Source organism: Notamacropus eugenii, chromosome 4, assembly GCF_028372415.1.
Source record: "Notamacropus eugenii isolate mMacEug1 chromosome 4, mMacEug1.pri_v2, whole genome shotgun sequence".
NCBI classification, from domain to species: Eukaryota; Metazoa; Chordata; class Mammalia; order Diprotodontia; family Macropodidae; genus Notamacropus; species Notamacropus eugenii.
In genome coordinates this window covers 419,059,258-419,083,559 of record NC_092875.1, presented here as the reverse complement: position 1 = coordinate 419,083,559, position 24,302 = coordinate 419,059,258, and the positions used below count along the sequence as shown (strand labels likewise).

Sequence of the window (24,302 nt, the reverse complement as noted above, 5' to 3'; positions counted from 1 at the left end):
TAAGTGGAATTTAGAATCAAGATCCCAAAAGACTTCAACAGGTTGAAACAATGTGTCAAATCTAATAAGATGAAATTTAATAGAGAAGACATAAAATCCTTCACATTGTTTTAGAAGACACTGCATAGGATGGAATGACCTGGTTTAAAGCTAGTTCATGTGTGCAAAGTCTTAGAGACCTGAGCTGATTGAAAGCTCAATATCAGTCAAAAATGTAATGCAGCTGTGAAAAATGCTAATCCAACCTTAGGCTATGTTGATAGAATTATAGTGTCCAAAACAGAGGAGGCAATGGTTTTGTAGTTCTGAGTGCCACATTTTAAAGTAGATGTTAACTAACTGGAACATATTCAGAGGAAGCCAATTACGATGATAAAGGGACTCAAAACAATGTTGAAAGAAGAAAGGTTGACAAAACTGGGAGGTATTTATTGTAGAGAAGGACAAACATAGAACATAATTGCTTCCCTTTAATGTTTAAAGGACTTTCTAAGGGAAGAAGTACGGACTTTTTCCTGTATGGTTTCAGGTGAAAGGACAAGGATCAGTGAATGGAGGAATAGGGAAGAAGATTTATGGTACACAGGAGGAAAAACTTCCCAACAACTAAAGATCTCAAAACAAAAAAGAATGAAGAGTTTCATAAAGTAGTGAAGTGTTGTTTGTCCTTCATTTTTGAAGAGGACTGTGACATCAGGGAGGTGCTGCCATGCCATGACTTGCAAGTGAATTGGATTTAAGTGAGGTAGGTCTGTGCAAAGTCACCTGTCTCACTTTCCCCTCCAGAGCCACCTGGGTCCAGTGGGAAGATATAGATCAGGATGACTGGGGATGGCCCTGGATGTAGAGGGAGACCTTGGCCTTTTTAAGCTTAACAGGTTTCAGTTTGACTGAAGCAATGCCAATCCAGTGATTAAGGCTAGGTAAGAAATGAGGTAGGGAAAGACCTTTTTCACCCAGTAAAATAGTATCAATCTGGGAGGGAAAGACCCTCAGGGTCAGTGAGTGCCATGTTACAGAAAGGGTTTAAATAAATGGTGGATGACCATTTGTCAATTATATTGTAGATAAGATTATTCTGTGACGTCTAATGTTCTTTCCTTTTGAGTCTACAATGGCCCCTACAGAGAATAATAAACATGATATGAGAGATGTTTCCAGCTCTTCAAGGATGTTACATTATTAATTCATTGGGGAGATAGGCAATATCTAAGTCAAATAGATAAGGAGATAATTATGCCATTCAATGGTAAAACATAGGATAGAATCCTACTGGAAATCAGAGAAAGAGTAGTGTGCATATCAATGTAGGTGGAGTCTTGCTTCGAGCAAGAGGGAGGATTTCAACTTTGAAGGAGCAGAATTTTGAAAGGTGGAGAAGAGAGGGCAGGACATTTACTTGGGCTTTTGAGATGGGACAGTATGACAAAAGTGAAGAAATACAAGGAATGGAATAGAAGAAATAGAAGGAAGTGAAGTGATTGATTTATCTGGAATGAAAGTTTCATCTTGATGATAATGGGAATTAGGATTGAATGGGAAAGGATGGGCAGTTTGGACAAAGAGGCAAACTTGACTTTTCAGGTATCAGATTAGGTGAGTGTGATTTACAACTTAAACAGAGCTATAGATGTATAGTATTGCTTCTGGGAGCTATGACCAGGAACTACCCATCCCCTGCAACTCATCACTCACAGTTTTTCATGTTGGATCCCCTGAGGGTTGACTGTGGTTTCAGAGGTACTTCTGGTTCATAGGTTCTCCCTGAATCTAGACTCCTGAAACTCTAGATCACAAACACTGACCAGTGTGCTGACCTTTATTAGTCAGTCAGTAGATCCAATTAGTTTGAAATAAAGACCTTTCCTAAGATGCTCTCACATATGCACATGAATTCACTGGGAAAAGTGGGAATATAAACTGCCCTGGTAGTTAGGCATAAAGGTAGGGAATACATGTGGCCAAAGCAAGTCACCCCTCTGTCACTTCAGCACCCCAAATTATCTTTACTTTTTATGTCTTCCATAGTCAGTTCTCTTTTCTGCTGCCAGGAATCAACACTCTTTGGAGCTTTCTTCACTCTCTGTCCCTTTCTGGATTCAGCGACTCCTATTAGATGAGTATTTCTTTTGTGAAGCATCACAACTTTTGGGGATTGGGGGAAGGGGAGAAAGGAGTGCTCCCCTCCTCATGTTGCCTTCTAATAGATACACAAGGATTGAATTTCATAAAGCTGCTTCCTGCTTCAACTACCTTGACTGCCTCTAAGGATGGTAAGTTTGATAGTTTTCAGGCAAAGAATATGAGCTAAGAGCTTTCCTAGGAAGAAATCTAAGCTATTTCATACCTATCACATTAGCAGAGTTGACAAAAAAGGAAAATAATAAAGATTAGAAGGACAGAAGCATTAATTCACTGAAAGTGAAGCGATGAATTTGGTCCAGACATTCATTCTGGAAAGCAATTTTGAACTATATTTAAGAAGTTAAAAAATGGTGTATACCTTTTGATTCAGAGATGCTACTTTTAGGCTTGTGCCTCAAAGTAAAGGAAAAAGAAAAGAAACTATATTTGTACAAAAATATGTATTACAGCTCTTTTTGTGATGATGAAGAACTGGAAACTGAGTGAGTCCATGTTAACTGAGGAATGGCGTGTTGACTATAATGGAAGATAAACTAGTCAGATTTGTGCTTTGCAGAGTGAAGTAAACAGAACCAGGAAAACAATTTCTATCATAATTATATCGTGAAGACAAATAACTCTGAAATATTGAAGATCTACCATGATTCCAGGTGACCTGTGATGAAACATGCTACTCATGTCCTGACAGAGAGATGATAGACTCAGAGCACAGAATGAGATATATTTTTTGGATATGGCCAATGCGGGAATTTGTTTCACTTAACTATCCGTATTTGTTATAAGTTTCTTTCTCTCCTTTCCCTTCCCTCCAATGTGGGGCAAGTAGAGGTAGAGAAATTAGATTTAATTGAAAAAGAAATAAAGGGTATTAGGGGAACAGACATACTTTTGTAAGCCAATGGCAAGTTACATTTCCAATTCATTAGAGAATGCCTTTATACTTCACATAGAACTAATAGGGCACTGAGAGATTTTTTCCATGACTTGAATGATAACATAGATGGTGTGCTTACCAAGTATGCATATTACCAGAAACTAAAATGAATTATTAACATGTACAACAGAACTGGGATCCAAAAAAATTCTTAATTAAGCTGATTCTGATAATATGAAATATAATTTGAGATGAATATAAGTTCCTACACTTTAATTCAAAAAGTCATTTGTGGAAGAACAGGATGTGGGAAGGATGACTAGACAACAGTCACCGTGAAAAAGATTTTATGGTTTTAGTTGATTGAAAACTTAGTATTGATCGAAAATGTAAACTAATAGCAGTCAAAAATTCAAATGAAACCTTAGATTGCATTATAGAAACAAGGAATTCAGAAAAAGCGAAGCAATAGTACTTATGGCCTCTGCCCTAGTCACAATGTACACAGTGTTCAGCTCTTAGTGCTACATTTTAGGAAAAACTAATGAATGTGAGAGCATCCAGTAAGGGCATCTGAGATAATGAGATGATTACTATCCATATTAAATGAATTCTGTTTAGAGAAACTGTTTGTTTAACCTGACAAATAGAAGACTTAGGGAGATCGTATTGTTATTAAATATTTGAAGGGCTTCCATATGGAAGAGACCTGTATTTGTTTTATGTGTCTCCAAGAACAAGAGGTGGAAGTCACTGAGAAGCTGATTTTATATTAGTGTAAATAAAAATTTCACAACCCTTAGGGCTGTTTAAATATAGGATGGGCTGACTTGACAGGTAGTGAGCTCTCCATAAAAGAAAATCTTCAAGCAGAGGATGGATGAACACTTTTTCAGGGAAGTTATAGAAGGCCTTGTTCAAGCTGGATGCGGTTACCTCTCGGGGGGTTTGGGTTGATTATGAAGGTCTGAAGCAAACACTGGATAAATGAGGAGAGAACTGTCAGCATCATGGAAGAATAGAAGTAGGAATCCAAAGAAGGAGGGACAGTATTAAGTGAAAAGAAATTAGTCATGTGCCTGTCAGTCTTTTCTTCGTCACCATCGTTATTGAGGATGCACTGGGCCCCATTTGTACTGAGTGCTTGCCACTCTGCTAAGTTTTCTGCTTGCTACTAGATATTCTTCTTACCCAAAATGAGGAAACATTGCACAGCTTCATTTTCATTTTCCTTAACTTTAGACTCTGAGGTGCCACAGACCTGTGGAATGGAGAGGAATCATTATGAAATGGAAGCAAGGGGGTTGGGGAAAGCAATTCTGTTAGAGAAATAAAGGCATAAATTTACTTCTTACCTGTTTGTGTAAGACAGTAAAGATGGCCCTCTTTGTGTTCTTTGGAATGTAGATTTCATAAAGGTTGGCTGCAGCCAATAATTGTTTTAGACTCTGAAATAATAATGACTCACATTTACCTTGAACTTCTAAGTTTAAGGTAGAAGCTGCTCAAACAGGTTACCTGGCAAATGTATGTAGAACAGAAACATAATGTGTGACAGTGTATTAACATCACTTTGGGAGGCACAGTGACACAGAACCTTCTTGGACTGCAGGGCTTATGCTTCATTTCTGTTCATTTCTGGAATGTTTCTCCACCTTAGCTGTGTGTGTGTTCGTACTTTGTTGCTGAAGAAGACCACGCCATAAGATAAATGATGACATGACTTGCACTTGACTTTGTTTTGAGTGAGGGAGGGCTGTGCAGGTCACCAGCCTCACTTCTCCTCCAGAGCCATCTGAATCCAGTGACCAGATATTCATCAGGATGACTGGAGATGACCCAGGATGAGGCAATTGGGTTTAAGTGACTTGCCCAAGATCACACAGCTAGTGAGTGTCAAGTGTGTGAGGTGACATTTGAACTCAGGTCCTCTTGACTCCTGCACTGGTGCTCTATCCACTGCACCACCAGCTGCCCCTACACCTTAGCAGTCACAAATGGAGACCCCATAAGGGAATTGAACATCTTTGTTACGTAGCTTCCGTCTTAAGTACAACTGTCCAAACTCTTTGAATCACTAGAACATAAGACTTTTCTTTTAACTGAGAAGGGGCCTTAGAGAAATGTAGTCCAATGACCTGATTTTACAGGTAAGGAAATTGAAGCCTAGAGAGAGTGAATAAATTGCCAAGGTCACACAGTAAGTGGCAGAGCCAGAATCGAGGGGCAGGCTATTTGCCTTCAAATGCAGTGCAACTTCTCCAAAACTCTACCTCAAGAATGTCACCCCTTGTTTTTCTCATGGTTTGTACCATTCATTTTAATTCTTCTATGCAACATGATTAATGTGAAAATGTGTTTAATAAGAATGTATGTGTAGAATCCATATAAGACTGCATGCCTTCTCAGGGAGGGAGTGGGGAGGGAAGGGGAGAAAATTTAAAACTTATGGAAGTAATTGTTGAAAAATGAAAACAAATAGATTAATTAAGAAGAAGAAGAAAAAAGAATGCCATCCCTTACTCCTCAGTTATGGTCTGTGGGTGGGTCTTAGAACTTGTTTCTCCAGTGACTGACTCCTGACCTACCTGAGTGATATAGAAATCTGTTTCAATATCCTTATATTGGTTTAAGAGCCAAGGAACATGGCGCAAAGCAAACTCCTGGAGGTCTTCCCGGTGAAGTAGGAGGGCCACTGCTGGGCCATGAGCCTTGATGATTGCTTGGTTGATCTGCAAAAAAAGGCATAAGAAAAATCTCTAATGCTTAGCTATTCTGTTTCTCTAGATGGACACAACTTTCTTTAGAGCCCCCATAAGATTCCATGGGCTCCAAAATTCAACTTCTGTCATCTTTCCTATCTGTGGCCAGGTGAAATCAGAGGTCATTCTCTTGACCCAATCAGAGAAGAGTAGACAACTTTTAAAATAATGCTTAGGCTAGGTCCTTTATATACCTGGGAATAGGGTTAAGAAAGGAAGAAAAAAATTATCATAAACAAAATATAAGTACTACTTGATCATTATCTTTGGCATCGTATAAACTCAGAATTGAAACTTTACCAGACATTCCATTTTTATAGTTACATTTTTAAAAGGTTTTTTTTCTTCTTATCCTGTAAAAGCAAGGACCCCGACATACACAGGAGGACCTGATGTATAGGTGCTTTTCTAAAAGAAAAGGTAATTTTTGAGGGGTCAACAATCACTTTAATCAAGCATATGTATCATTCACTTAGCTCAAGGGAAAAAGTCAGCACCCTGAACTTCTGAGAGAACACAAACAGAGAAACAAAGATCAACCAACAGACAGGCCTTCCAGCTATCTGACTGTAAGCAATACATACATCACAGATCAATAGACAGATAACTGTCTGACCATAAATACATAGTTACCAGAGAGAGAAGCAATAACATCTGGGTTTTCAAAGCTGGGGAGAAAGGGGAGTTTCTTAGCGGCTGCCCAGAGTCTCATCTGGCCAAACAAACACTTCCAATGAGTAAGCTCCAAAGTAAAACTTCACCTTAGAGTATTTATATACTTGGCAGAGCCAGAGGGCATCACGACTCTTGAGAACCAGAGCCTCATTAGAAAATTAACAAAAGGTATGGGCCTCCCCTAATCAAGTTTCCCTTAACGGGAAGGCCCATTAATGGGTGGGGAAGATCTTTAACTCTCTAATTAACACTGCATGTCTTAAGGGAAAATAAAGCTTAAAGGAATGTTTCTGTTCATGTATGAAAAGAGTCCAAGATGTCTTAATGAACTTATTTGGTGACTTAGTGTGAAAAACAGATGAAGAGACAACATTCCCACACAGAGCTCCATTATTTCTAATATAAAAGGAGAAAAAGTGTAGATGCTACTGCAACTAGATGACTTCATAGGATATAATTAAGCATTCTCGGAAGATATTATAGCAACTAAAGAAAATTAAGCACATGTAGGCAGAACAGTACATCCTCTCAAACCTGAGTGTAAATGACTTGAGTTTCCTTAACTGATGTATTAATACCGTTTACATTATTTCTTTGGGTTTTTATTCAGACCAAGTTATAGCAAATACAACAGAAGGAAAAATGAAGAAATTGGTATAATTAATAAAGCAAGCCCCATAGATTCTGAATGGAATTGAATGTTGGTAGATAGCATCATAGAAGGACAAGAAAGCTGGCTCACACTGCAGAAAAGCAGGGATAAAACCACTTACAGCTCCTCCTTACCTCATGGGTCATATTCATTGTCCACTTGTCCATTATGAACCGAAACATCATGTAGATTTTATCAGAGAGCCGGTTGGCATTCATTTTAGGATAAGGAAATTCTTCCCAGTGGTTGATATATTTGAAAATGGCCTTGCTGAAGTTCTCAAGGGCTGTGTTTCAAAGACAGAATTGGAGACAAATCAGGAAGGGATGAAAAAAGGTGGATGAAGGGAGGAAGAGATCATAAATAAATCAATGTAACAAATGGCTTTAAAAAGCTCATGGGCTAAAAAAGTAACATTAGGACCACCAAGTTTGCATTTAGCACCATCCTTATTTACTGATAACAGTTCTCTCCAGCTATCAGCAATCATAAAAGACAGGTGATAGCTAACACATGTGTGTTTATTCTCAAACATGGAGCCTCATGAAATACTTGGGAAAAGAAAGGCAAGGCAGAGAATTATAGTAATTGTCCTGGCTGACTTTCATTCAGCCTGAAGCCTAATTTCTTCAAGTCTTGTTTTCTTTGGGTTTTTAGTCACCTAAGCCAATGGTTATTTTCATAGCTCAATAATAATGTTCTAGCAGTAGCTACTCATTGCAAAGTGACTTGCTTCCACCAAAGTTGAATCTATCCGGGCCTTCATGAGCTCCAGAAACTCATTCCATCTGTAAGATGACACTCTACAATTCACGCCTCCTCAGATCATTTCCTACCCCAGCCATAGGACTTCATCAAGTTCCAGCTCCAGGTGCCCTCCTGCCCCCTCCTCCTTTTTTGTGCTATCTTTCCTCATCAGATTGTAAGCTCCCTGAGGGCAGGGACTGTCTCATGCTTTTTTTTTTTTAATATCTCCAGTTTTTAACACAATGGCTGCCACACAGACAGTGCTTAAAAAATGTTTATTGATTGACTGTGAGTCTAACTCATGTTAAGATCAGAATCCACCCTGGAAAGTTGCCTGTACGAAAATCAGAAAATATCTTTGAATCCTCTTCTTGTATCATCTTAGTTATTATAATGACAATCAAATCTGTCCATTTGGCGAAGATAATTAACATATACAGATATGATACTAGGATAATCAAGCCCAAATTTTACTCCTTTCTTTAGCTGTGGTCAGAAACGGCATTTCTGGATGCCTGAGTAGTATAAGTGAATTTGTATAAGGAGAATCCTAACTATGTTCAAAGCTAGGAAAGGAAGTTAGCCATTCTCCAACTTTACTGGGAATAAGACAGGTAATGGGCCCAAGTTTAGAAAAGTAGATGTGTTTTATTGAGAGGGAGGTATTTAATGGCAGTATAGTGGTTTCTTGAGCATTAGCATTGATTCTAGAAAAAAAAGTCTAGTGATTCTCTTTTCCTCTAGAACTTTAATCATAAAACACACATCTAAATGGATGTGTGGAAAAGGGTAACAAATGAGATGCTTTCTGAACATTATGGCTCTATTTTTGTCCATGACCTTATGATGCTTTTTCCTTAGGTGAAACTGTTAGCTGATGACTAGTAAAACATTGCATTTTGAGGTAGATATGGAAGTTAGCCTAAATTTTGAGACCCACTTGACTCCTGTAACTATGAGAATAGAATGTTTTGTGGTCAAACTAAGGAATGAGGGATGGTAGAGGGTATAAAAAGTGAATAGTAGAAGAATATATTTTTACTAAAAATAAATATAAACTCTTGCTGTTCAGAAGAAGAAAAAGCTGCGTACTTTCTGGAATTTTATTAAATGAGAAGGAAGCTGAGGAAATACTCACCGATACAGAATGCTTTCTTCATCTTTTCTTCTTTAGCTAACCTTACCATGGTTTGCATAGTGAGTAAGGTCATAGCCATGAAAGGTATGCTCTCGGATACTGCAGAGAAGAGATTAAAGATATTACCTTCTTCCACTGGATGGTTCTTCACATTATTCTCCCTGGACTTGAGTATCCTATTAATATCAGGAAGGTGTTAGCAACATAGTTTCAGGTACAGGAGGGTCTAATAGAGAATGGATTAGGAGATGTCAGAAGAGTTTAACTGCTGGACTCCCTTGATTCTCTACTTGAGCCTGTTCATGCCATGCTATAATTAGAGAATGAACTGAACCTTAGCTATATCTGATACACCAGGTACACCAGATATACACTTTGCACACATTCAAAAAAAAATACTAAGTTGAGGAACTAGACTTTGCAGCTACATGAAAGCTATTTCTCTGCCTCTCCTTGGGTGGCCTTCTCTTGACTCAATTTTGTTAGTTCATGGCTAATTAGCTTCATTGGTGAGTGGGCCATGTTAATAAAGGTTAGTTTGTTAGCTTGATCATGGTGTAAGGTACTTGGCTTTCTTTGGTTCTATGATAGTAATGATAATTGACAAAACACTTTGAAGTTCATAAAGTGTTTGAGCCTCACAACAACTCTGTGAGGAAGTGCTATAGATATCTTTATCCTTATCTTGCAGATGAGGAAACTGAGGCTTGGGGAGACTAAGTGTCCATAGCTTGGATGTTTCAGAGGCAGCATCTGAACCCAGACCTTTCAGACTTCATTGAGCACTATCCACTATGACATGCAAGTTCTCCCAACCCTAACCAGCTACTTTTCAAATATGTGCCACCAGAACTTAGTCAGACAGAGAGAATCAATGAATCATGTCAGAAAATATATCCTCAATATTTGTGCAATGAAAATCTGCATACCTTATTAATGATGTGCTAGTACTGCCATCTTTATAGATAAAGGACATCATAGAACATCTCTATTATAGCATCTTATTCTATAACATGGAAGCAGATTTTTCTTTCTCCTTTTACATATAGCTTGCTATCCCTGCTAGAGTATATGGAAAGGTGCCTGAAACACTGGCAATTAGTTTAGTTTGGGTCATTTCCTACAGAAAGTATCATTTCTTCATATTTTGCCAACAACCACATAGCAAGACTGGCAGAAGGACTATACCATGGCTGGTTGCCAGTTCAGCCAGGGCAAGGATGGTGAATTCATCGGGGAGCTCCAGGATCTTGAAGTGTCTTTGTACTTCCTCCATCACAGAGTTGAAATCATGTTCAGCAAGACACACTAAAACCTCTCCAGCTAACATTCTAAGTTCTCTTGAGGCCTGTGAATTAACCAGAATAATGACTGTGATAAAAGAGCTTGTATCATACAGCTCCACATGAACATGTGGCTTACAGAGACTTTACATATTTTATCTGAGTGGATCCTTCCAACAGCCTTAGGAAGCATAGGAACCATACTAACAAAAACTTTACTCACGGAGTTGCTCCTCATGTCCGTTGAGGCATGAAAAATCATTCTTTGAATAGCTGAGTTATTCAAGTTGTCATTATTCTGGATAATGGTAGCAAGACTGCTGTAAATGTCTTCCTGTGAACACACAAGTATGAAAACAGAAACTAGTGTTGCAAAATCATAGTAATCAGGTGATACTCAGAAGTAAAAGGCTGACAACAATGCTTATTGATCTCCACCAGAAAGAATACTCTCTGGTTTCTACATGGCTTCCTGGCATATTCTTAGGAACAAATAGTTTCTGTTTGTAGACTGAATACAAAGAGGAGTTTAGTATTTGTTGTTGTTTAGTCATTTTCCAGTCACATCTGACTCTCCGTGACCCCGTTTGGGGCTTACTTGGCAAAGATACTGGACTGCTTTGCCAGTTCCTTCTCCAGCTCATTTTACAGATGAGGAAATTGAGACAAATAGGCTTAAGTGACTTATATGGTTGCACAACTAGAAGCTGTTTGAGTCCAGATTTGAATTCAGGGAGATAAGTCTTCCTGCCTTCAGGCCTGGCACTCTATCCACTGTGCCACCTAACTGTCTCCTGAGTTTACAATAGATAATTTTGAAAAAACAACATAAATTTTTCATCCTGTTGGGATGGTGCAGTCCTGAGAAGGAATTAGATCAATTCTCAAATTCCTTAAAATTTTAAAGGGCTTAATTTTCCTCATTGCTTGTTGTAATTCATCTTTTGTTTTGAAGAATACCAGTGACATCACAGGGGATGTCTTGACTCGTGTATGAATTAGACTGAAGTGAAGCAGAGTTGTGCAAAGTAGTCTGACTCACTCTTTCAGAATCATAGAAAGCCAAAGACAAAAATCAGGACAATGGATGATGCTCAGAATGCAGTGGGTGATCTTGGAATCTTTGATGTCTGACCAAGCTCTAAGCTTCTTTATCTATCAACTTCAATGACCTTCATGAACATTGGAACAAATGGTCATCATCATGATTCCCATTCCACTGGGGAAAGTATTCTTGGAGCAGGACCCTACACCATAACTTTCTAAGGAGTTTGGGGCCTATTGGCTACACTAGACCAGGGTGAGTGTAACCCCATTCCCTACAGCTTTGCAGAAGCATGGTAAGGACATTAAATCTCTTAGGCCTCATCTCTATTGCTGAGCAAGTATGGAAACACAGTGGCATATTAATTTTAGATCTAGAGTCAGAGGCTCTGGGTTCAAATTCTGATTCTGCTACTTAAACAACTGTGTGACCTTACACAAGTTATAAGAAAAAAAAGATTCTCAGGAGCAGAAGACCTATGAACTCTCAACTCTTCTATTCTATAATCCTCTCTGGGCCTTGGTTTACTCATCTGTAAACTATAGGGTTAGACTAGAAGGGAAACTCCTTGAGCTTAAGGATTGTTTTATTATTTTCATTTGTGTCCCTAGGGATATAGTGTATATCCCTAGGGATACATATATACATATATATGTATAGCAGATATATATGTATGTATAGTAGATATATCTATATCTATATCTATACAGCAGTGCCTACCCTACTGTTGTTCAGTCATGTCTGACTCTTCATGACTGCATGGTGGGTTTTCTTGGCAAAGAGACTGGAATGTTTTGCCATTTCCTTCCCCAGCTCATTCTACAGATGAGGAAACTGAGGCCAACAGGGTTAAGCGACTTGCCCAGGATCACACAGTTATTAAGTGTCTGAGACCCTATTTGAACCTGGCTCCTTCTGATCCCAGGCCCAGCACTCTGTCCACTACACTATCTAGCTGTGTACCTAGCCAGTAAGTATTTAATAAACATTTATGGATTGACTGATGGGTCTATAGATAATTCCTAAATTGCTTTATAGTTCTAAATCCTATGAACTTCAATGGCTTCTCAGTGGGCTGGTAGTGATCATGTTCCCTCTCTTCCAAACCCAAGACCCAACAGAGAACTTCAGACAACAAATGCTTAATGAATGTATTCCAGAGCTCAGTTCATGTCACCGAAGGAACCCAGCTTATTTTTAGAATGTGACTCAGGCACTAGTAAGAAGTGGAAGTACTGAAAACATAAAAACAGCAAACTTTAGATTTCCTAGAAAATAGAAACCAAATGAAAATCTTTGTGATTTTTCACCATTTTTCACAATAAATTCAGTTTTATATTTAATCAATAGATATGAGCTTTTACCTTCTAAACATATGTCAGCAATGTGGAAATATAAAAGTCTCTTTGAAAGAGAAATGCTAATAAACTTAAATCAAGACTGAAATGATGTATAAACCAGTCTGAAAGGCTCCTATAATGAGGACTATTGGTTCCAGAGAGAGATTTGAAGGAACAGAAGTTTGTGGAATTATACCATATGGTCAAAGGAATTTTTCCGCTTTTATTAAATAGGAGTGGGACTGATAAAGTTAAACTTTATATTCTTAAGGGAACTCTTTTTAATTGACCTGAGGTCTGAATAAGCCTACTAGTTTAGGTATCAATTCAATTCAATTCAACTTAATTAAATTCAATGAACATTTATTAAGTGTCCTTTAAGAAGCAGTTACCATGTTGGATACTGGAGATACAAGAGCAAAAACAAAACTGAATGTTCCCTTTAGGTACTTCTATTCTCCTGGGGAGAAGAGCAAGTTTTTTCAACTAAGAATTTTAATTAATTTTCAATTAAGAATTGATTAATTGATTTTCAATTTTTCAACTGAAATTTTTCAATTAAGAAATAACACTAGTTAATGAGATTACGGCATGTGAATGAACATGAATGTGAATAACCATAGACAGCTGACATGTGCTCTTTGCACTAATGTTAATTCTAGGTTTCTGTTTATTAAGCTTTCTTTGGAAGATAAGTTTGGTTGAAAAGGTTCCAACAAGTTTACTAAGGGTTATATTTCTCAGACATCTTTGAGGCTAGGGTGGCCTGGGATGGTTTGCAGATGTGGTTACTGCTTTGAAGCAGTTCTCTTGGTTTTATTCTCATCTTCAAGTTGTTGAGTTTTCCTGGGGGTATAAAGAAGATGAGGTGAAGTAACAATGAACGGATGCTGCTGATTGTACTTTCAGTACAAGGGCTGCTGGGAAAAGACCACAGAGGTCTGGTACCTTTCACCATACCCATTCCTACAAGGAGAATCACTTTTCTTTCTACTCTGCTCCTTCACCCCCATCTCCCAGCTTATTTATTCAAGGCAAACTTGTGAAATAAGCAAAGTCCATCTTTGTGAAAAGTTGATTTTTTTCCCATTCATAGATATTTAACATTTTAATAGGGAGGCTTCCTCCATAAAATCCTTCTCTGATGCCTAATAATGTGGAGGTGAGCTGAAATTGATGAAGACTATGCCAGTGATGTTAAACTTCTGGCTGGGTTCAGCACATTAGAAAGATTTCCAATACAATCCTAATGCCACAACATGGAGCCTGAAGTCTGAGGAGCAACCTGGCTAAAGGCAAAGAGGCTCATCACCAGTAGGTTGGCCACTGGGTGGTGAATTTTTCAACCATGACAAACCATAGAACGAAAAAGTAGAGAATGTCTTAGTCTCATGTGCCTCCCTTATGCTTCTGTAATAAAAATGGAGTGGCAAAAAGAGAGTAGAAGGTGCTAAGAATGACACAGGTAAAAAAAATCCTTTTATTTATTTAGGATTTTATTTTCCCCCAATTACATGTAAAAACAATTTTAACATTCATTTTTTTAAAACTTTGAGTTCCAAATTCTCTCCTTTCCTCCCTCTCCTTCTGTTTCCCCACATTGAAAAGGCAAGCAATTTGATATAGGTTATATATGTGTAGTCATGCAAAACATTTCCATAAGTCATATTGTGAAAGAAAACACAGACCAAAATAAAAACCTCAAGAAAAAACAAAGTTAAAAAAATGTATGCTCCAATCTATATTCGGACTCCATGGGTTCTTTCTCTGGGGATGGAGGGATGGATAGCATTTTTCATCATAAGCCTTTCAGAGTTGGAATGACACGCTTTGCAAGTGCAGGTAGGTAGCACAGTGGATAGAGTGCTGGGTCTGAAGTCAGGAAGATTCTTCTCCCTGAGTTCAAATCTGACTTCAGACACTTATTAGCTGCGTGACCCTAAGCAAGCCATTTAACTCTGCCTCAGTTTCCTCATCTGGAAATGAACTGGAGAGGAAATAGCAAGACACTTGGCAGTATTTTGCCAAGAAAACCCTAACTGGGATAACGAAGAGTCAGACATGACTGAAAACAGCTCAACAACAATAAATAAATATTATTAACTTCATTGTTGATATCCAAAATTTCATTGTTGGTACTCAAAATTTGAGATCTTTCTCCAATGACCAACCAAGTAATGTTATTTGGAGAATTAACTGCATCACTATTGATATTATTCTGATAAACAAAATCATAAGACAAAAGATGCAACCAAATTGGAAATATAACTGACAACTTCTCCTTAGATAGATAAAAACTAAGGAATTGATGAACTTGCTCTTATTATGCACTCAAAGACATTAAGAAATATAATTTAATTGTACACTGGTTCACCCTGTCTTACAGTGCTCATGGTGAGCTCAAGCAAGAAATCCACCTTGAAGAGAATTAAAGCTTTTGTGCTAACATCTTTGTTAGAGGTAGAAAATTCTATCAATCATTTGATAAGATCCTTTAAACCAAGTCAAAATATAGTGATACTCAGAGTGAAAGCAGGAACAAGGAAGGATAGTAAAATGGAAATGTGGTTTGGGTTTAAGAAAAGAAAATGACCAAAGACTTGTACAGAACTCAGAAGTTTTAAACTTATGTATCATAACTACTTTCTTTAGGAAAAACGCCAGATGATAGACATGGCAAGCACCAAACGATGTCAAAAAATGAAAGTGACTATGTCAATGGATGAGATGTTATTAGTCTCTGGTGTGGGAATTGTATCAGTATTAATTGTAGTCAAATCATCAATTAGAGCAAAAATAAATATCAATATCAGCTTAGAAGAAAGTTTAAAACTAGACAGGATTTATTTTGTAGAGCTTCAATAATTTAAAGCTAACACACATACTAAGTGCAATGGAAAGGGCAAAAGGAAAAGACAATTATTTAGATGTCACCACTACCTCTATGGGTTTAACAGATATAAAATAATTCCCACAAAAGAAGACCAAAGGAGTCCAGAAAACACAGTAGTCAGCAAATACTTTCATTACTAAATAGAGAGATATGGAGCCCAGCCAAAATGGTGGAATAGGAAGAAATGTTGTAGCCCAGCACTCCCAACAATTACTTGAACAAAGATTTCAGATGAAATTCAGACAAAGTACTGGTTAAAAATCTAAGGAGCAACCATAGTGGGTCATCTTTTAAGCATAAAATTATAAAGCTGAATTAGAGGGAAGAGATCACGGAATGAACTATGGGAAAAGGGTGGACTGGAATCATGCAGCCAGAGGGAGCAGAAGAGAATCCTAAAAAGGGTATTGGGATCTCAGATAAACAATGGTGCAGGGGCCTTACCTCTGTCACTTTAACACAAGAATGGGACTGTAGACTCAGGAGAAATATGGCAGTCAAAGACAAAGCTAGTTTTGTATACAACCTTATTTGTTAACCATGACTGATGAGAATGATGGAAGATTTTAAGCAATATTCCTTCATAAACAGTGAAAGTTAATGAATGGTGGCAAAAAAAGTCATCAGAATCATATAAGCCATACTATTTCAAGAGAAACATTCATAGATGAAACTGTCAAAAGCACAAATAAATGAAAAATAGAACAGAGTTGTCATTGATTCTATAATGACATATTTTCATCATTAATGACAGTGGAAGAACACTTGTATTTTGACCCTAAAATATCAGAAAGAAAAGAAAAGAATGCAAAAAGATGGAATTGGAAGAAAGAGTTGGATCATACCAAGTACACAGATGAATTCCATATTAGAGGCAATATAAATGTGAGATTATTGAGGGTTCATTTTATATCATATCTTCAGGAGGTGAAGATGCCAACAGAATGGGGAAAAACAGACTATACATCCTTACTCCAAAAAGATAGCAAGAGGACATTCATAACTGCTGATTCATATTGGTAATTTCTCATCTTAATGTAATCTTCTTTATAAGAAAGATCTACAAATCTATCTAGGACATTGGTGATAAAAATATGAGGAGGGGGATAGGAGATGTTTACAAATAATTCCTTATAGCAGATAATATATTTATTGTCACACAATTGCCTAAAGGGTCAACAGAATACAAAAGTCCATTCCTTATTTTTTAGTTACACTCATGCCCCCAAAGCATTTGACTTGGTGGAGCAATAGTATAGTTCTAAAGTTTCTCCTCCAAAACTGCTTAATGCTCACATTGAGATCATGTAGTATTATTTAATAAATCCAAATACAAAGACCATTCTATTCAATAACCTTCTAGTTAGTGAGGCACAAACCAGGCAGACATCTGCTTGCCAGGGCTTTCACCATTGCCATGAAGGACATCTGACTGTTGAGGTCTTCCAGATGATCGTTTTTTGTGGAAAGCATAGTAATTAATTGTTATGAAACCCCCAAACATAAGAGAGATCAGTGAGAACTGTGATTATTCAAAAGAGATCAGCCTAACCACTCATAAAAGAAAAATCAAATGTGTGAAAGCTGTTGTTGAGACTATGACATATAACTGAATGGTGAACATATTTAGTTAGTCCACATGTCTCAGCCAGACTCTGAAGATGAATAGGAAGGTACTCTTAGAATTGAATTAGATTAAGAGAGAAGCCTGAATAGTCTAAATTGTGCAGCATCTCTAATGATCTCACCTTGCTCCTTAATACAGACATCTGTCTTTCTAAACAAAAATATTCTTCTTATGGTGCTATATAGTTATGAATCTTGTATTGCCACCAGTTTAGAAGAAGCAAAGTTTCAGGTTACTCAAAGAGCAAGGGAGAAACAAATTGCATAGTAAATTTAAGTAGGCTAGAATATTTTTGACACTTTTCATATAAGAAGCAGCTGAGACTTGGGGTTTCAGTGATGCAAGGTTCTGTTCTTCACCTTAGAATCTTGGTTTCTTGGAGGACTAAAATGTTATATGACATTTACAGGATCCCCTAGCCAGGAGGTGTCAGAGAGTAGATGTGAACCTGGCTCACCCTGACTCTTAGGTCAGGTTTCTATCCACTATGCAGTGAGGTCTCTGGTTTAAGACACAATATCCAAGGCATGGAAGAGAAGTGGGCCTGCTAAAGCCAGGGAAAGCATATGGACAGTCTGGGGGATACACTAGTATCTATGAAAGATAAAAATAACTAGTAGAGCCAATATGTTGCTTAAATACTTTTCAGAGGATCTATGGCAGAACATGGTCCAGAATCACCCAGGAGAAGAGAGCACAAATGACTTGTAATCTGTACTAATGGAGGGAGGAAATGTTGACATCAATGAATGAGATCATGAATTCACTGAAGGATTGAAGAAGGGTTTCTTTGAGCCTGGACTGACTTTAAGACACAAAGGAATGAATGTCTAATGGCGAAATTTACAACAAACCCATGCAGGAAGATGATCTGGCACCTTCCCAGTAGCCTTTTAAATTACAAAATTTAAGAGGCTTCCTATTTGACTTATTTGTAAGGTTAGCTTATTCTTATCTTTCCTGCCATTAACACCTTCAATGGAAGTCTTAATTTTATTACATGATTACATTTAATTATGTTTTCATCATCATAGAACATAGTTCTCACCTACTTCAGTGCCTCAAAAGAGCTGTGATTCCTTCAACGTGGGTACCTTTTCTTTTTAAGAATACAAAACCTTCTCTATTAATAGTGTCATGAGTTGCAGTTAAAAATAAATAAAATAGCCACCATCTGATGGCCAGTTTTTTTGCTGATGAGCCTGTATCTAAACTTAACCATTGCAGCTGCATATTCAATCTTTTCCACCTTGGTTAAGACATATTAGAGCTTATGTTTCATTGGTTTTGCTTTTGACAACCCAAGAGCACCTCAGTACTGTGATAAAGGACCAATCAGCGAATGAATTTAGTGATTTGAAATAGGTCACCAAATAATGGCACTGAAAAGGATGCCGTTTGCACTAATTCTGAAGAATGCTAGATTCTGTGGTTGTTAAAATATCACTAAACGCAATCATTTAAATATAATTAAGATTTATATTAGAGCTGTTATTTCATGGAAAAGATAGTACTATGTGAAATACAGCTAATCTGGAGATAAATGGAAGTTGAAAAGACATTACAGTGAGCAGGCAAAAAAGGAATGGTGTGAAATTCTACAACAGATCTGAAAACTGTCAACAAGGATATATTTCTCTGTAAATTTCCATTCCTTTATCTGTAACATGAAGGTTTCCTTTTTCTTTTTTTGTCTTCTTTTTTTTTAACCAAATAATCTCTAAGGTCTCTTCCAGCTCTAAATGTATGATTTTACAATTATGTGATTTTGTCCATTTACCGTACCTTGCCTTCATTGTCCTCTTTGTCCAGCATACCAAGCGTGATGTGAATATCTCTAGAAATTTCTGCAATGCAAACAAAAGGAGACAATGAGCTCTCTGCTGAAAATGTGTAAGACCAAGCAAAGTAGAATCTTATGCTGTTCTTGTTTTACTAAAAGTGCCTCTAATTGAATAACGTGATTAAAGAAGATCTTCCCCATCCATGGATGGGCCTACCCATTGAGGGAAGTTTGATTAGGGGAGTTGTTTTGTAGGAGGGTCCCAATTACCTTTTGTTTTTTCTATTGAGGGACTGGGTCAGAGGATCATGCCCTCTGGTGCTGAAAAGTATATAAATATTCTGAGGTAAGGTTTAATTTGGGGGCTTACTGACTGGAAGTGTTTATTTGGCCAGAGGAGGACTCTGGGAAGCCACTAAGGAGTCCCCTGGCTTAGAAAACCCAGAGGTTCACACTTACCTCTCTGGTAACTATGGTTAGACAGTTGGATCAGTCTGTTGATCTTTGATTTCTCTATATTTTCTCTGAAGTTCTGGGCCTTGACTTTTTCCCCTGAACTAACTGAATGATAGATAAAGGAATGATACATATGCTCTGTTAAAGTGATTGTTAACCCCTCAAAAGTTGCCTTTCCTTTTAGGGAAGCAGATCAAAGAACCTGTGGTAGCAGGTCCCCTGTGTATGTTGGGGTGCTTACTGTTACAATTATCCCAGGAATAGTCATTGTGAAGTTTTTATTTAACTTTGGTAAACATTTTGACCAGTAATTATTAAGCTTATGATTTTTGTGATGGGTATACTAGGAAAAATAGTTATGACATAGGCCTTGCCTTCAAAGAACTCACAAGATAATAAAATGGATACATGTCAGTATAGACCTGTAATTTCATTAGTGCAGGGCAGTCTTGCTTCTGAAGCTCCCTTCAACAATTCAGATCAGAAGCACATCTCCCAGGGTGGTCTGGGGCCATAATCTGGGGAACTGAGGGCATAAATGACTTCCATGGTCACACAGCTAGGCGTGTGCCAGAGACAAGACTCAAACCAAGACTTCTGATGTCAAGAACTGTTCCTGATTTTCTATGTCACAGTTTAAAAGTCAAGGTTCGTGTTTGTCCTTCGTTGCCGAAGAAGATCATGCCCTCAGAGAAATGATGACTTGACTTGCACTTGACGTTGTTTTGAGTGAGTGAGGGCTGTGTAGGTCATCAGCCTCACTTCTCCTCCAGAGCCATCTGGATCCAGCAACCAGATACTCATCAGGATGACTGGAGATGGCCCAGGAAGCACTGGGAGACCTTGGGGCCTTAAGGCCAATGTCTCTGCAGGTACTCACTTAGAGTGAAGCATTTGTTGAATAGGCATGTTTAAGAAGTAGCCAAGGCATGGCCCCTTTAATGAGGTCAAGAAAACAAGGCTAGGTGGGAAACAGCAATAGTTACTACTGATAATCACTGTATAGCTAGGGGAGTCCAGGAGCCTTTGGCAGGTAGAGAACAGAAATGGTACAAATAGCTATGTGGCATAGGGAATAGAGCATCAGCCCTTGATGAAGGAGGAACCTGAGTTCAGATTCAGCCTCAGACACTTACTAGCTGTGTGACCTTGAGCAAATCACTTAACCCTGATTGCTTCTAAAAATTAAAAAGAATGGATAAGGTGTTCAGTTTCTACCCATTGGTCAGAGAAGTGGCTACTCATTTCTCTTTATTCCTACATTCAAAAGGCACTAAATCTGACATCTTGTGGGAGCTTTCCTTCTTCATCCCTGACTGATTAGTTCTTTGTCATGATTATCTTTAGGAAAAATGAGTAAAATCATCACTGGTAATCTCCCACCTCCTCCTTTTAATATCATTCCTTCATCGTCTCTTCCCCACCTCACCTTCTGTCTAGGCACCTCTTCTGTGTCTTGTTCCCACAACATCTTGCTCTCTCAACTGGCTATGAACCAAACATTATTGATGTTAGTGTGTTATGTGTTCATCCTTCATTGCCAAAGAAGACCATGCCATCAGAGAAATGATGACATGACTTGCACTTGACTGTTTTGAGTGAGTGAGGGCTGTGTAGGTCATCAGCCTCACTTCTCCTCCAGAGCCATCTGGATCCAGTGACCAGAGATTCATCAGGATGACTGGAGATGACCCAGGGTGAAGCAATTGGGGTTAAATGACTTGCCCAAGGTCACACAGCTAGTGAGTGTCAAGTATCTGGGATGAGATTTGAACTCAGGTCCTTCTGACTCCTGCACTGGTGCTCTATCCACTATACCACCTAGCTGCCCATTGATGTTAGCAGATAATAGCTTAAAGTATAAACTTTCTCTGGATATTACTAACTTAGTAAGATGTTCTGGAAGACTATGCAACCTCCAATGACCAAAGGAATAAATCTCTTGTGTTGGAATTTCAGGCACTGAGATGTCAGTTGGGAGAGGTATTTGGGGACAAAGAGACACCTCAGAGAAACCACCAACAATAGACCACAGAAGACTATTTCTAGCTACCTTCAGGGCTAGCCCTTGTTGGTCCCAAAGAAGATAGATTAATTAATGCAGACAATAAAATGTCCAATACGTTTTTTAACACAAACTTGAGATATAAAATTCATGACTGCTGTTGCACAGCAGTGTTACTGGACCTCCTTGTATCCTGTAGATATGTCCCTTTAGGTTGTGGATTAATCAAGTCATGGATTGTTTTATGAGAGCTCACTTTTTAAAGGAATCTAATAATTTGCTTTCTGAAAGCAAACGATCATTCCCTAATTTACTTGTTTTCTGAATCTGTAATCTTCTATACAGTATTGGACTTCATGAAGAGACATACACTTAGGCTTAGCAATTATGTAAATAATATAAAAATAATCTTGTTGGTTGGAAGTCATGAGGAGTTGAAGAGGCTAATTAATGTATTATAAAGTAGAAATATTTTCCATACCACTTCAGCTTAAGTATTAAGAAGTGGGGTGCCTAGTGATGATGAAGGACTAAAATTATGCTGAATCTCTACCCAGGTCATTCTTAGATGGAATTTTTAAAGAAAAGAAGCTTTGATTAAGTCTAGAGTTAGACACTGTTTTATGAATTAAGGAAGGAGTAGAGAACAAATAGATCTTTTTCCCCCCATGAAGCCTAGAGGACTGAAGTTAGGAAGGGTGTTTTTGCTCAAAATCCAATTTAAATGGTTTATTTTGTAAATCCACTGTTCTACACACATCTCATTAAGAAGGACCCTTTCCTTAGGCAGAAGAAGTGCTGCTTTTTGGATAGAAACATAGGTTTCTAGTTTTCATTTAGAATTAATTTCCATAGCTACTTAAAGCAGGTGCACACTTCTTCATGGTGGACCAGTGGTTTTTTTTTCAGATTCTCTTCCAACAATGTACTAGCTGAAAGGTTGTTTTCTCTTTCTGCATGCCATATACTTCAGGGAGAAGCAGGGTAGAAACTGACACACTGTTTGAAACATTCATAATTATATTGACTATATAATTTCTTCTTTCAAAATCTGCTCTACTTGCTACTTGAAAAACTTCCTGAATACACTTTCCTTTATGCAGTTATCTCCAGGGTAGTCTTGAATAGTTAAATCGGAAAATTTCCTTTAAAAAAATTAACTCCCTGATATTCTGGGGCTGCAGACCTTTAAAGAGGTAGAAAGCCCCAAACAATGCATGAGTTATTTAAGGCTGCAGACAAATCAACATTGCTCTAGCTATGCTGGAACAAAAGGAAAAAACTGTGTACTCAACCTCCCTTTCACACACCATTGATTAAAACATTTAACGCTTAGACAGTTCTTTCCTCTTCCCTCTCCTCCCTGCCTTTCTCCCTCTGTCTCTGTCTCTGTCTCTCTTACACACACACACACACACACAGACACACACACACACAGACACACGAGATATATCTCAGAAGATGAGATTCCCTACCACCAGTTTCCTCCATGATGCAGGCCATATCTGGTTGTTCACTGTCCCTTTCTTACTTGAATCCAGAGGCAGCTTTTTAAAACACAAATGATTAGGTTAAAGAATGAAAAAAAAAAAAAAAAAAGAAAAACCAGGTTCACAAGTTTCTCACAAATTGCTGGCGATATTTTCTAACAGTAAATCCTGTCTCCACTCGGTTGACACTAAGGTCTGAAAGCCATCTGGGATGTGATTACTGGCAAAGAGAGTATTACTGGATGGTGCTGCTAAGACATCTTGCTTCTGAGCTGCTGCTGACCAACAAAATGGCTGCATTTCACTTTGTGTTGTCCCTTTAGTGGAGACCACATCCAGAGAAGATGATGGTAGTATAGAGAATGGGGCTCAGACCCAGGGCACAGGACAAAGGAGCACTTCTCCTTGAGCCTGGGTCCATTAATCAAGTGAAAACAGGGAGAGATTAGACACAATTTGGTTTGGGAATCATTTTCCGTGATTGTTTTTCTTGGCTTGAGTGTTAGGAAAGCCTCTTGGGTGGTCTTGTAAGTTGTTCTACTTGGTGACTGTCCCACAATCTGCTCACGCTCAGTGGAAATAGAATTTCTAGGGTGGGCAGTTGAGAGGAATGTGTAACTGACAGCACAGTGGAAAGTCCACTCCCCAGACCTCTTGGGAACTGTCCCTTGACCTTATTTCTGATCTAACTATGACAACACCTTAATACCTCAGCCCTTTAACCCTAACTTTACTCAACCTTTGTTTCCACTCAACCTCTTGGCTTCCTTCTATCAAAGTCTTTTAGTCTTTGTCTCTTTCATTTTTTGGCACTAGAGGTGGTTGTAGCCTCAACACCTCTGTTCCCAACACTTGCCCATTCATAATTTCCTCCAGTGCTTGAGTTGTATGCCTTAGTGATAGGGTTTGGAAGGGAGTAGTAGTAGACGGCCATTCTCAGGACTGGATTTGAAAGAAGACTTGAGTTGAGCTTATGGGGCCACTCTCATTTGCTACTATCTCCTTGGGCCTCAATTGTCTCCAGAAGTTTTTCTGATGGACAAAGGGGCAGTGTACTTCTACTTAACTATTGGACACTGGTATTATGGGAGTCAATTATATGGTAACATTTAGTTTAGATGACGATCAATGATAATAGGTCAGATTCTCTCTCATGGTCCTTGGGTCTAGTTCTTTATCCAGCGAAGGATTGACCACTTTAACTAAAGGATTACTGGAAAGTGACTTCCTGTTATCTTCTCTACCCACCATACTTCTTTTCTATAGGTAGGGAGCCAATTGTGAAATTCATATGTCAGGGAATGTCTGGAAATAAATTTAGAGGTCTCTACTGCTTACCTTCCTAAGGAGGTAATAGAGTCTATCTGTAATCTTTCCTGAAAAATTT

The 24,302-nt window shown here is 38.2% G+C and overlaps 1 protein-coding gene and 1 long non-coding RNA gene across 3 annotated transcripts in view; one reads left to right on the top strand and one right to left on the bottom strand.

The window, feature by feature from the left end:
* MROH2B (maestro heat like repeat family member 2B) overlaps positions 1 to 23,491 on the bottom strand; it is an 85,038-nt gene extending 61,547 nt beyond the window's left edge. For both annotated transcript variants that reach the window (XM_072605740.1, XM_072605741.1), the window contains exons 1-9: positions 22,901 to 23,491; positions 18,967 to 19,028; positions 10,500 to 10,610; positions 10,182 to 10,341; positions 8,994 to 9,092; positions 7,243 to 7,394; positions 5,608 to 5,751; positions 4,375 to 4,467; positions 4,211 to 4,280 (exon numbers count right to left, since the gene is read on the bottom strand). In XM_072605740.1, coding sequence (XP_072461841.1) covers positions 4,211 to 4,280; positions 4,375 to 4,467; positions 5,608 to 5,751; positions 7,243 to 7,394; positions 8,994 to 9,092; positions 10,182 to 10,341; positions 10,500 to 10,610; positions 18,967 to 19,028; positions 22,901 to 22,928 — 919 coding nt within the window. In that variant the 5' untranslated portion in view covers positions 22,929 to 23,491. The remainder of the gene's footprint in view (positions 1 to 4,210; positions 4,281 to 4,374; positions 4,468 to 5,607; positions 5,752 to 7,242; positions 7,395 to 8,993; positions 9,093 to 10,181; positions 10,342 to 10,499; positions 10,611 to 18,966; positions 19,029 to 22,900) is intronic.
* Positions 11,368 to 18,533, top strand: LOC140501791 (uncharacterized). Its single transcript, XR_011966353.1, has 3 exons — positions 11,368 to 11,576; positions 16,479 to 16,573; positions 17,831 to 18,533. It is a non-coding gene; the product is annotated as an uncharacterized lncRNA (long non-coding RNA).
* Positions 23,492 to 24,302: the final 811 nt, after the last annotated feature.